The 13,587-nt window shown below is 47.7% G+C and overlaps 1 protein-coding gene across 6 annotated transcripts in view; it reads left to right on the top strand.

Moving 5' to 3' along the window:
* The window catches only part of MLLT6 (MLLT6, PHD finger containing), a 109,535-nt gene that overhangs the window by 77,163 nt on the left and 18,785 nt on the right, over positions 1-13,587 (top strand). For 4 of the 6 annotated variants that reach the window (XM_082197179.1, XM_082197181.1, XM_082197183.1 and 1 more), the window contains exon 9: positions 13,194-13,371. In XM_082197179.1, the coding sequence (XP_082053305.1) occupies positions 13,194-13,371 (178 nt within the window). The remainder of the gene's footprint in view (positions 1-13,193; positions 13,372-13,587) is intronic. The other 2 variants (XM_082197182.1, XM_082197180.1) reach the window with 1 other exon arrangement.

Genomic DNA, 13,587 nt, shown 5'->3' with positions numbered 1-13,587 from the left:
AGACGCACGTCTTGTAGAGGAGCCCCGCCAACACGTGATGCATGAACGCTTGAAAAACGTGGGAGCCATTTTGCAATCCAAAAGGCATAACTCTATACTCGTAGGTGCCCAGTGGCGTGAACATGGCTGTCTTCCACTCATCTCCCTCCCGCATGCGAATGAGGTTGTACGCCCCCCGCAGGTCTAACTTGGTGAACACGCTGCCCTTCCGTACCTTTGCGAGGAGGTCGTCGATTCGGGGCATGGGGAAGTCCGATGGCTTGGTCACACTGTTTAAGATGCGATAGTCCACGACCAGCCTTTTTTGGGGCGTGTCCCGCTTCTTAACAAAGAATACAGGACTGCCCCCCGCTGCCTTGGACTCCCGGATGAAACCGCGCTCCAAATTATGATCTATGAACTCTTTGAGTTCCTGCAGTTCGTCCTCAGACATGGAATACAGCTTCCCTTTAGGCAGCGCCGCCCCCGGCAGCAGGTCAATTTTGCAGTCATATGGTCTGTGGGGGGGGGTAGCCTGTCTGCCTCCTTCTCGCAGAAAACCTCCAAAAATTCTGCGTACTTGTGGGGAATCGCTTGCAGCGTGCCTAGCAGCAGCTGTGACTCCTCTTGCTCACCTTCCTGCCGGGGCATGATGCAGTGTTCAGCACAAAAGGAAGAGCCGAAGGTCAGCTGCCTCTGGTACCAAGCCAGCGTCGGGCTGTGCTTGTCCAGCCAACTCATGCCCAATACAATAGGCGTGTCCGACAGTTGAGTGACGTTGAAGCTGATGATTTCCCTGTGATTTCCAAGCCGCAGCACCATAGGTGGCGTCTGCTTCACCACTTGCCCCCCTAGCAGCTCCCTGCCATCCACCGTGACAACCTGCAGGGGCAGCGTGGCAGGCAGCAACTGTATAGCGTGCCGGTCGACAAAGTCCTGCCCTATGAAGTCTGCATTGCTTCCCGAGTCGACGGTGATTGGCACATCCATGGTGATTCCATTGGGTAGCTGGAGCGATGCGGTGAGCCTCACTACTGGCTTGGGCGGGAGGGGGTCCATGGGCGGTAAAATCCCTGGGGACTGCTTCACTGACACGTCTGGCTGGGCCCCAGTGCCTCTTCCTCCAGCCAGACATCGTCGTTTCCCTGCTGTGGTTCTCCTTGCTGCGTTGCTGCAGTCACCATTGCTGAGGCTGCAGTGTGCTTGTGGAGCCTCCGGGGACACTCTTTCGCCATATGCCCTGGATCCTCGCAGATATAACACTTCCTGTTCCCTCTAGGAGGCTTCGCTTTCACTGCTGCCGGTGCTAGGGCTCTGGCTGCTGACTGAGCCCTTGCACTTCCAACCTCCATCAGTTCCACCCCTCCCCCTGTTGGAGGCGTGGATTGCGCACGCGCTGCTTCTCTGGGAAGGAAGGAGGAGCCCCTGGCTGGTTCGCGCCCGCTACGCCCTTCGTCCCTGCTCCACGGACGTTCTTCCAGCCGCACCCCCACCGCCAGCGCCCTCTGAACGATCTCCTGCGTGGTCCGGGGTCTCTCCCCCCCTCGCAATTTCATCTTTAACCGAGCTGTGCAATCCCTCCCAAAACAGGTCTCTTACCGGAGCCGAATCTCTGTCCCATTCCAGGGCACTGACCAAGGCGAAAAAGCGTGCATGATACTGCCTTACGCTGGCCCTCCCTTGTTTCAATCCATGTATCTGCTGCCGAGCAAGATCCACGTCAATACTTGATAAGAAACATCCATCCATCGCTTTAATAAAGGCATCCGCATTTTGGAGCGCCGGATCCCCATCCCTCCACAAATTGCGCAGCCATGCTTTAGCATCTCCATGCAAATGAGACATGATGAATCCCACTTTCTCTTGCTCATCTCTAAAGTCTCTTTTCAGCAGTTGCAGTGCACACATTACATCTGCTCTAAAGTTGGGGTACTGTTGCAGATTCCCATCGAAGTGAGAGACCAGACCGCCTGTTCGTCTCGCCAACCCAATTCCCTCCTGTTTGGGTGTCAGTTGCCCTTGCTTAGTAAGCATGTCCAACCTGATCTGGAGATCCCTGCAGGCGGCAGCTGCCTCCTCCTCTCTCTTCCTGGATGCGAGAGCCTCGGCATTCAGTTGTGACACTGCTTCTCTGAGTTCCGCTATCTGCTGGTCAGCCGTCATGTCGTCTGCCGTTCGTGAGCTCGCTAGTAGGCACCTGCTTCTCTCCTCTCCTCGAGGCTGTAGATGCCCACAATTAGTGAGACGGGACTTACTGTCAGAGCTGCTTCCAGATCCTAGCTCACAGAGGATCACGCTAGCCAGCGATCATTTAGTAAAAGTCTTTATTGAGTTACATTTTCCATTCTCAAGCTGCTGCGTGCAACTCTACGTCTAATGGCTAGATCGGCGAAGTCCCGTCTGAGTCTCCGCCCCTTGCGCACCAACTTAATATCCTAGCCCTGCTCCACCTTTTCCGCCTGACTGTTCTCCTCTGGGTCCCTCTGCCCCCCGGGGTCTCTTCCTTCCTGGATTCTTCTGACGCCGACCCCCCGGACTCTCCTGTCTCCTTGCGCCGGGCTTTAGGACCTGGCTCTCTTTCAGGGCTGCCTACTGCGTCACTTCCCTGTGCATTTGAACTTGGCGCGCGCGCCCAACTTTCCACTTTCCGTCTGACCGTTTCTTCGCTCCCCGATGGAGGTGTGGCCACTCCTGACTCATGCCCTCCCCCCTGTTGTGAGCTGCCAGCGCTTGATCCCTGGCTCTCTTCCTTTTCCCTGCTCTCTGGCGGTGACGCTGGTCCCGATTTCCAACTGCTCTCCTCTGAGTCCCCTCTGGCTCTATCTCCCTGGGGTGTCCCCCTAGGCTCCCCCCTTGCCCTGGCCACTGGTGCTCCTTTCTGTGAATCTTCTGATTCACTGGAAAGACTCGGAGATCTCGGGTCGTCGTCATCACTCATCTTTTCCTCTGCCTCCTCCCCCTCGCTCTCTGTTTCCTCCCTTGCCCTTGCCTCTGCTCCTGAACCCCTGACACATGATAAAACATCAAACATTAAAAACTTCCCTGAATGGGGCTGCCTTAAGATGTCTTCTAAAAGTCAGAGAGTTGATTATTTCCTTGACATCTGATGGGAGGGCGTTCCACAGGGCGGGCACCACTACCAAGAAGGCCCTCTGCCTGGTTCCCTGCTTGGCAGGGGGTTGGACTCGATGACCCTTGTGGTCTATTCCAATTCTATGATTCTATGATTCTATGAACCTCACTTCTCACAGTGAGGGAACCGCCAGAAGGCCCTCAGAGCTGGACCTCAGCATCCAGCCTGAACGATGGGGGTGGAGACACTCTTTCTGCTTATGCAGAAGAATTTCCTGGTGGATTATGCCTTGTGTTAAATGGTAAGAGAGGTAGGTGCCTTTTAGATTTACCACCTCATGTACTAATTGGCTTGTGGCCAATGCTGCTTATCTGATCTAAGAAGGTAAGTAGCCTTTTGTGAAAGCAGAACCTCACCACACACACACACACACACACACAGTCACACTCACACAGCCCTATGCTTTAGTGACTGCCAGCTAAGTATGCAACATCCTATTGTTTTGTTGTCCTGTCTGGCAAAAAAACAACACCACACAAAACAAAACAAAACCTGTGTTTGAATGAGGGCTGATCTGACCAGTCTTGGCATGAATGGTTTTAATGATCTTGTGAATAAGGAATGATACTGTGCTCTGATGAATGCAGATTGACGTGTCTGTGGCAAAAGCAATACCTTGAAAACCTGCCAGTAAACACAGCAAGGTTTGTGATCTCAAGGCATGTAGTTGGAAGTACAACCTGCCTTCTTGTCTGAAAAAAACCCCCAACCCTGATCTCATCCATCAGCGTCTCAAAAGTGAAGGAGAGAAATGGATTCAGCTTTGGCACCTGCACCTATGGATCCTTCCAAGATGTACAGGAATAAGCCTTCTCCCTGCTAAACTCAATGCTGGAGAAAGGGCAAGCATGCAGCCCTTGGCTTCCACAGCCCAGTGCCAACAATGCTGGTTGTCTCCTTTTGATTGGCTGGGAAAGAGAGAGTTGGTGGTACCGTTGCTAAGGCAGCCAAATTTGTATTCTGTGCCAATATGCAAATAAGTAGGTGATTTCAAAGCCTATTAAGCAAAAAATTAGTTCAAGCTTTTACTTTTTAAGCAAACCAATCTGGTGGGAGAGGGAGATTTCCCATCTCATTACTATTTTTATTATTACTATATTATGTTATTATTTTTCGCAGATTTGCTTCTGTTCCTCACTCATTTTCTTGTTGCATGTTAGAAAGGGTATCCTAGTGCTGGAAAAGATTAAAAAGAAACAGGATGACAAAAACGATTGCTGGGGTTGCAGCATCTCCTACATACAAGGAAAAGCAAAAGTGTTTGGGGTTGTTTAGAAAGGAAGGAGGCAAGATTAAGGTTTATTACATTAAGTGTTTCATAGCCATGAAGCCCTTTTTCATCTTCACGGTTGCTACATGGCACTGAAGTGTTGAATAACTTTTGAGAGGAATCCTGTATCTTTGAAATAGCAAGGCTCCACAGTGAGGAGGGTCAAGTTCTGCAGTAAATATAGCTTTTGCCCCTGGACCACTATTCAGAGAAAAGAGAGACCCTTGGAGGAGAAAACAGCCATCCCTCCATTAATCCATTAATCAATAAACCGCTCAGAATCTATAAATGCTAAAGGGAAATACTGAATTTTCCTTCCTTCAGCAGGACCAATAGGTTTTGCATCCACAGGCACTGCCTCCTTTTCTCTTATTGCTGGCAAGGCAAGATAGCCTCTTTTACACTTGGGGGAATCCATACCCTGCATTCTCTCTCCCTGCAATGTAGTTGAATTGAGGTCTCGGTCTACGCATGCGGCAGAATGAGATTACAGATGAGAAATAGCATTTATGAATGACACAAAGCCCATATTAAAAAAATAATAAGGTAAACCTGATTCTGTGATTCTCCCTGCAAATAGAAAATCGGCACATGATTGAGGAGCAAAGTTTTTTGCCTACCATGTTGATTTTCTATTTGCAGGGAGTTTTTAAGCACACAGGAGCTTTTGAAAATGAAAATGGAATCCCCCCCCCCTTCCTGAAGTGGTGCAGTCCACTTTGATGCCTTGTTCTGCTACCTAAATCTGCATCCTTTCACTCCTCTACCCCACTCTGGATGCCCACCCCACCCCGGCAGCTGCAGACATTCTGATTACTTGTTGACAGGCATTCAATACATTGCCACAGATGGAGACCCTCAACATCTGGCTCTCCAAATTGAAAACTTTCTCTCTCTCTCTGCCGTTTGCCCCTCTTGGTTTATGATCCCTCCCCAGCCTCCATAATCCAGGTCAGGAGGCTGTGACGGAGGAAGAAGTATTTTAATTGGATGCTCTCATGCCATAGGCGGAGTTCCCACTGGGTTTCCTAGTGTCACCAGAGATTGCAGCTGACCTAAATCCTTTTGGATATAAAGCAAGTCTGAGAAAGAAATTTTAAGGAGGGCTTTAATTTCCCGACTTGAGAGGTGCTCGCTGTTTGAGCCTGCCTGGAAGTCATATTCCCCTAACTTGAAAGCTCTGTTCCCCATTCTAGGATATTTGTGGGTTAGGCGTGTGAGGGAAAATACTCTACACATGCACAGTGGTGCTCTTATCTTCATTATTGTTCCACACATCTCCGGGCATCTTCCTTACACTGGAAAAGAACTTCTAGAACTGTTTCCCTAGCTCAGTATTTTTAGTTCAGCATGTTGTTTACTGCAGCGACCAACCAATCACACAAACAGCACAGTTGAGACACATCCTGTTGTGTGTTCCCAACACCTGATAATCTGATATCATTCCTCATGCCATGGAGGTTCAGTTTCACTATTATAGTTCCTGGCTATGGATAGACCTAGCTATCTTCCAGGAAGGAATTGGTCTAATGCATTTCTGTACCATCTATATACAGTGGTGCCCCGCAAGACGAAATTAATTCGTTCCGCAATTTTTGTCGTCTAGCGAATTTTTCGTCTTGCGAAGCATGAAATCCCATAGGAATGCATTGAAAATCAATTAATGCATTCCTATGGTCAAAAAAAGTCCAAACAAAGCCAAATTTGGTACAACAACAGTTTATTAACTGCTCTTTAAAGTCACACATACTGTAAAGAGCAGTTCAAAAATTGAAGGGAAAATAAATTAACTTTATAAACAAAACATGTCTTTGTTTTTAGTCAAAGAAAAAAAGTCGCGAGACGTTTTCGTCTTGCGAAGCAAGCCCATAGGGGAAATTCGTCTTGCGAGGCAAATCGCGAATGGAAAAAACTTTCGTCTAGCGAGTTTTTTGTATTGCAAGGCATTCGTCTTGCGGGGCACCACTGTATTGCTTTGTATATTTTAGTTGTCTGTATGCACTCAACAACGATGGCATGTTTTCTACCAGTTGCTTGTATGGGGTTTTCTGTGTATTTGCAAATGCTGCTGAATAATGCATCTCATTTCACACTCGGTAAGTGACAACCTTGTTGGGACGCGGGTGGCGCTGTGGTCTAAACCACTGAGCCTCTTGCGCTTGCCGATCAGAAGGTCGGCGGTTCGAATCCCTGTGACGGGGTGAGCTCCCATTGCTCAGTCCCAGCTCCTGCCAACCTAGCAGTTCGAATGCATGTCACAGTGCAAGTAGATAAATAGGTACCGCTCCGGCGGGAAGGTAAATGGCCCTTCCGTGCACTGCTCTGGTTTTGGTATTCCATTGCGCCAGAAGCAGCTTAGTCATGCTGGCCACATGACCCGGAAAAACTGTCTGCAGACAAACGCCAGTGCCATCAGCCTGTAAAGCGAGATGAGCGCCGCAACCCCAGAGTCGTCTGCGATTGGACTTAACTGTCAGGGGTCCTTTACCTTTACCTTTTTAAGTGACAACCTTATTTTTATGAATAGTATCGTATTGGTCTATAGGCCACACTCCCCCCCCCCAAAAAAAAATCTGGCTTTTATAAAACTTGAGTGTTGCCTATAATCATCCTCTTGTAGATAGAGAGGTCATGATTTAAGAGCTCTCCTGGGTATGTGTGTCTATATATGGGGAGGGGGGGAGCTTATATTTGGACCAGTATAGTAATAATGGTTTAGGAAAGGCTTTTAATTTGCAAGGTGTTTTACCAACCATACCTTCTTCCTCTTCACAACACCTGTACTGACACACTGTTCAGCCATAGAATACCTCTGCAACAGGATACATGTCTGCTCTGTGTTCCTTGTTTCGTAGGCAGATCTTGCTCTGCTATCATTTATTTATTTAAAGTTAAATAACATTTACCCTGCCCTTTAGCTTAAAAAAAGGCACCCCGAGCATCTTGGAAAGATCAGTAATAAGATATCCTCTGTCCTCGGGTTTATGGTTTAAAAAATAAGCTACAAAAGGAAAAACGGTTTGGGATGGAGGAGGAATATAGCAAACCCAGGCACTAATTCTTAATTACATAGTTTGTATAATGGCCTGCTGGGAAGGAAACAGCTTGAGGAGAGGGGAGCCAAAAGTTGCTGGTCTCTCCACAGACCAGATGGAGTGGCCCTGCTTCTCTCCTCTCCTCTCCTCTCCTCTCCTCTCCTCTCCTCTCCTCTCCTCTCCTCTCCTGCAACCTAATGAAGGAACTTGATGAAGCAGGTTTCTCAGCAAAGCTGGTGGTGGAACCAACCTGCTTCCCTTTTCCTCCTCTGCCGTATCCTGATGGGCCTGTTGGCTGAGCAAGGCAGTTGCTGCAGCAGCTGCAGCTGCACATTTCGGCGGCCAGTTGTCCCATTATTAAGTTTGTTATTTGTACATTTTGGGGTGGGGTGCCCTTTGGATTTTCTGCTTGGGCCACCCCAAAATTGGGACCCATCTCTGTCCACAAGACTCCTGCTGGATCAAATTAATGGCCAGGAGCTTTTGTGGTCCCTGGGCAGGAAGAGACTGTCAGGAGCCTCTTAATGCTTTCCCTCCCCTTTGCTTCCCTTTTAGTTTGGAAGCCTGCAGGCAGGAGCTGTTCCTATTTCATCATCTGAAGCTGCCCTTACAACTGGGCCAGGCAATTTGGTCTGTCTAGCACGGCCTAGATCAGCTTTCACCAACCTGCAGATCAGCTTTGGAGCTGATGAGGGTTGCAGCACAAAACATCCTCAGGGCACTAGGTTGGTGAAAGCTGATCTGGCACAACATTGCCTACCTCTCCCTGACATGCTGCTTTTGTGTGTGTTAGATTACTAGTAGCAGCAGCAACCACAGTATTTAATGGAGAAGCATCTGATGGCGTGAGCTCTCACCTGCATCCAATGTAACACTTCTCCCTGACATCCTAGTTCTCTATGTGAGGAGGACTTATGGAAAGATTCAGGCATCTGACCAACACAAAGTCTGAAGTTGTACAGCATAGGCAGTGAACCACTCAAATCTGTGCACCATTCTGGACACAGGAAAACACCCCCTCCCCGTTTTATTCCTTTATTTTGGGCTTGGGTCTGTTTGCTCTGACAAGACAGACAGAAGTCCCCTCTGACAGGCTATTGCTCTCTTCCCAGCAGCTTCTTGCATTTCGCTCACAGTTTCACTGTATCCCTTTTGTCTTGTTTGCAGGAGAAGAACCCTCAACTGGGGTTGATTGTTTATTGTTCTTTCCCCCTTCTCCTGCTGTCAGAGTAGTGCTAGTCTAATCCGAGGCACACAATTCAGCTGCCGCTGGTTGTTGTTTTTTTAATTCTCTCCTCCCCACTCCACCAGCTTCCTTGCTTCTTCCTCCAGTCTCTGTCATTCCTTGTAGCAGCTCATCTCACAAGTCAGAATCTGGGAGATGTTCCTCTGCTTTATGGGACAGATCCTGCCTCCAAGTACAAGGGATGGGAGTGCTGGCTGAAGGTGGCTGTGAATCAGGTATACTCTCTCTCCAGGTGGTAGCTTGTGGCTGTGGGTGCTCTGCTTGTCTTTGTGTCTAAGCTCTCGTTGATTGTTTGATTGCTCTCTGAATATTGCTGAGAATGTGTCTTGGGAGATTGGAAGCGCTTTGCGAGGAGAGAAGAAGGGTGAACTCGCTCGATCTGGGGGTAATGCTTCTAAACCATTGAAACAAAGTCAAGGAACTGAGGGTGATCAGGGTTTTTGTGCCCCCACTGAAGAACAGATCCACACTCTACATTTAAAGCACATTCACAGACATTTGGAGCACATGACTTTCCCCAGAGAATCCTGGGACCTGTAGTTTCCCCTCATAGAGCTACAGTTCTCAGCACCCTTAAACTACAATTCCTAGGATTCTTTGATGGGGAGAACCCTGTGCTTTTAATGTGCATTGGATATACTTTAAGCGTGTGGTGTGAATAAGTTATTCCAGTTGCTGTCAGATGCCTAGGTGGCTGGACATCACCCAACAGGCCAAGGGAGCAAAAGAAAGAACTAGAGAGGGCAGAGCAAAAATTTGATCAGGTGTAAGTGAGGAAGTCCTGGCTTGCAGACAGACTAGGGGGTGACCTGCATTAGTGGATTTGTAACTGGCTGACTGACCGAACCCAAAGGGTGCTCATCAATGGTTCCTCTTCATCCTGGAGAAGAGTGACTAGTGGGGTGCCACAGGGTTCTGTCTTGGGCCCGGTCTTATTCAACATCTTCATCAACGACTTGGATGATGGACTCAAGGGCATCCTGATCAAATTTGCAGATGACACCAAACTGGGAGGGGTGGCTAATACCCCAGAGGACAGGATCACACTTCAAAACGACCTTGACAGATTAGAGATCTGGGCAAAAACAAACAAGATTAATTTTAACAGGGAGAAATGTAAAGTATTGCACTTGGGAAAAAAAAAATGAGAGGCACAAATACAAGATGGGTGACACCTGGCTTGAGAGCAGTTCATGTGAAAAGGATCTAGGAGTCTTGGTTGACCACAAACTTGACATGAGCCAACAGTGTGACGCGGCAGCTAAAAAAGCCAATGCAATTCTGGGCTGCATCAATAGGAGTATAGCATCTAGATCAAGGGAAGTAATAGTGCCACTGTATTCTGCTCTGGTCAGACCTCACCTGGAGTACTGTGTCCAGTTCTGGGCACCACAGTTCAAGAAGGACACTGACAAACTGGAACGTGTCCAGAGGAGGGCAACCAAAATGGTCAAAGGCCTGGAAACGATGCCTTATGAGGAACGGCTAAGGGAGCTGGGCATGTTTAGCCTGGAGAAGAGGAGGTTAAGGGGTGATATGATAGCCATGTTCAAATATATAAAAGGATGTCACATAGAGGAGGGAGAAAGGTTGTTTTCTGCTGCTCCAGAGAAGCGGACACAGAGCGATGGATCCAAACTACAAGAAAGAAGATTCCACCTAAACATTAGGAAGAACTTCCTGACAGTAAGAGCTGTTCGACAGTGGAATTTGCTGCCAAGGAGTGTGGTGGAGTCTCCTTCTTTGGAGTTCTTAAGCAGAGGCTTGACAACCATATGTCAGGAGTACTCTGATGGTGTTTCCTGCTTGGCAGGGGGTTGGACTCAATGGCCCTTGTGGTCTCTTCCAACTCTATGATTCTATGGTTCTAGGAAGGGTTTATATAGAACTCCCACTGGCATCCAGTCAGAATGTAAGGCTGGGAGCCAATCAGGACACGGAAGGTCCTTGTTCCAACAGGGGAAGTTGGAGAACTTCCCATGAAGGATGAATGGCCGAAGTCTCTGTCTCTAGAGATGAACAGAACTCGACTCCCACCTAAGGAGACAGGCACTATTTGTATAGGATAGTGACAAGTTGGTCTCATACATTGGGTGCCTTTGTTTGAACTTAAATTGAAAAATCTGAACTTCTCATCAGCAGTCCCCTAAAACATCTGGGTCCCTCTACTTAACTGCTTGCTGTTTGAAATTTTAATGAATTTTCCACTCTGGATTCATTTTCTGAGTCAGGTTTTTGCCCAGCATTAATACATTATTATTCACTCCATCACCTTTTGGCCTGACGGATTAAAAAGAAGGCCTTTGATGTGGATTCTGGGTTATTTCCCACCCACGTATGGCTTTGTATGTGTTGTGCATGGGTTCCAAAATGCTTTTGCAGGGAGAGGAGTTGATGAGAGGAAGGAAATTCTTTGGGCTTCTCTTTCAGAGGTGTGGTTAGTGAGGTCAGTGTGTCGGCTGAACCTGCTTGGGATATGGGTCATTTTTGCGGTTCCTTAGAGGGTTTAGCATAGTTGACTGCTGCTCTTGCATTGCCCCATCTCTTTTCTGCTTCCCCTCCATTTGGCAGATGTGGTTGTCAAAGATCCGCCCCCCCCCCCCCAGTTCGTAAATCAGAAGGGTTTAACATTTTAACATCCCAGGAGTTGCTGGCCTGGATAAGGCACAGGCCTCCCGCTTTAGATTTTCACCCCTCTCTTTTCCACGTACTTCTGGCACATCTGGAATGCATTTTAACCTCCCAGCTGTTGTATGGTGATAGCTTGATTACACAACGCCGGGGAAATGGAGATTTTGGTTTTTTTAAACCGTGTATCAAAAGTTTTTGCACTGCACACTACTTTTTTCAGGGAAGTCATCTGGAAGAATTCTTGATTGCCCACAGGGGGCCACCTCACAGTCTGGCTAATAATTGCTGCAACTTTTTTTTAAAAAAGCACACACATCAAGTTTCTAGTCCTTACTTTGAAAGCTCTTCAGCTTTTGTTTTCCCCCTTAGGCCCTTACAATGACTCTTTGCTCTCAAATGAAGGCTGTGTGCACATGGAAGTTCCAAGTGGATTAAATGCAGCCCATGTATGTGTGTGCTTTTTGCTTTGCCTGCACAATGTCATTCTCATTGGAGTGGCAGCCTTTACTCTCTGCCCACATTTAATTCGTATTTTCCCAGTCTGTAGATAATGCAGTAAAGGGGGGGGGGCAGGAAATCTAACAGAAAATTGCATGTTACCCAAGTGTGGACATACTGAAGCACATTGTGTAGACAGGAAGTGGGTTTTTCATGTGTGTGGTGACCTTTTGCTGGGTATCATCTATGCCCACATCCTCTGCTTCTGTAGGTGAGGCACTGCTTGCTGGACTGCTAGAGAGGCTGGGTGTGGCATACTTTTTTAAAAAAAAAAAAACTTGCTGTTTTGTGCAAGTCTGGTATATCAAAAAACTTGTGTTTCAGAAATAAAAATAAATAATTGGGTACCTCATATTTCTGAAAGTCAGCAGTGTACTCCTTGTACCAACTATGATGGTTGAATGCTTATCATTAAATTATCTTCCTAATGATACCGTATTTTATTGAATTACTCTGAAAAAGTCTGGTGTTATGAGTCATTAGACCTAAGAAATAGCAACTTTTCCTAAATTTATCCACAATTTTGGCCACTAGCATAATTGAACTATGTCAGTAATGGCAACCAACTTGGATGGCTTAAAAAAAAATTATTGAGGATAAGTCTGTCATTGGCTACTAACCCTGATGGTTATTGTAATGGGTATGAGTTACTCGTGCGTAAACTGGTGCCTTTCTCAGTTAATTTGCCTTGTTAAACCTTTCTGACTGCACAGCCCCTTCTCATTGTGGCTGCCTCAGTCACTGGCAGAATCTGTCAGTGGGCGTTTCTTGAACCTCTTCCAACATAAAAGTTGTTTGACACCCAGTCTCCTCCTCCTCTCACTGCGCGGGAGTCTTCTGCACAGGGAAGGCGTGGGTAGCGGAGGACCTAGGCTCTCCTCACTGATGTCCAGTGAAGAGTCCTGGAGCCCTCTCTCCACTTCCCCTGTCTGCCTCCCTTTATCCCTGGTGTTGTGCTGATTGGCTTCCCCCTCTACTGAGCTGTTTCTCCCCCTGCTGCTGGGTCCTTCGCCAGCATCATCTGGGAGCCTCCCCTTCGCCTCTCGCTCCGATGTCAGTTCCCTGACAGTTATGTTGGAGGCAGCAATGTTTCAGTTTCTGGAAACCTCTGGAGGGAAGAGCGCTGTTGCACTCCGGTTATGCTTGAGGGTTTCCCATAGACATCTGTTTGGCCTCTGTGGAAGTGGGACCCTGGAATAGATGGGCCACTGAACAAGATGGACCACTGACTGGCCTGATGTTCTTAACAAGAATTTTTGGGTTTGAGCTCCAAAGATTCCTGACAGCAGTAGCACGTTCCAAAAATGTCCCAAATTCACATGTATTAGGTGTGATGTATTCAATACAATGTCAGCTCAATGTCTCAAATCTCTCTCTCCTTATGTCATGTGTCCATTTCAGCAGACTTCCACCAACCACCACGAGAGCAGTAAAGAAACCGCAGAGGTCATTCGGTCAGAAGTGAAAGGCAAGAAGTCTTCAAGCCATGGCACAAGCCACAAGGCCAAGAAGTCAGGAAGTGGGAAAAGCTCGACGGGTTTTGGCACATCCTCTTCCAGTGGGACATTTCCACCTGCAGGTGAAGCATGGGAAGGAACTGGGAGCCAGTAGGGTCAGCCATGACAGTGGGCTTCAGTCCATTAATATAAATAAGTCTGTTATGAATAGGACTTAGTTGGATGCAACCTGATAGTAACTAGCCATATGAATGTAAGTGCATGCAATTAGACATGCTAAGTCTTCTTTTCAGTTGATGCATTCAGTGTGCGTGAGGGGGGGGTCCCCAGATGTTTTT

This window comes from Podarcis vaucheri, assembly GCF_965113315.1.
Source record: "Podarcis vaucheri genome assembly, chromosome: 13".
Taxonomy (NCBI): Eukaryota; Metazoa; Chordata; class Lepidosauria; order Squamata; family Lacertidae; genus Podarcis; species Podarcis vaucheri.
Note: the sequence above shows the minus strand (reverse complement) of the source record. Positions and strands in the feature narration are given on the sequence as shown.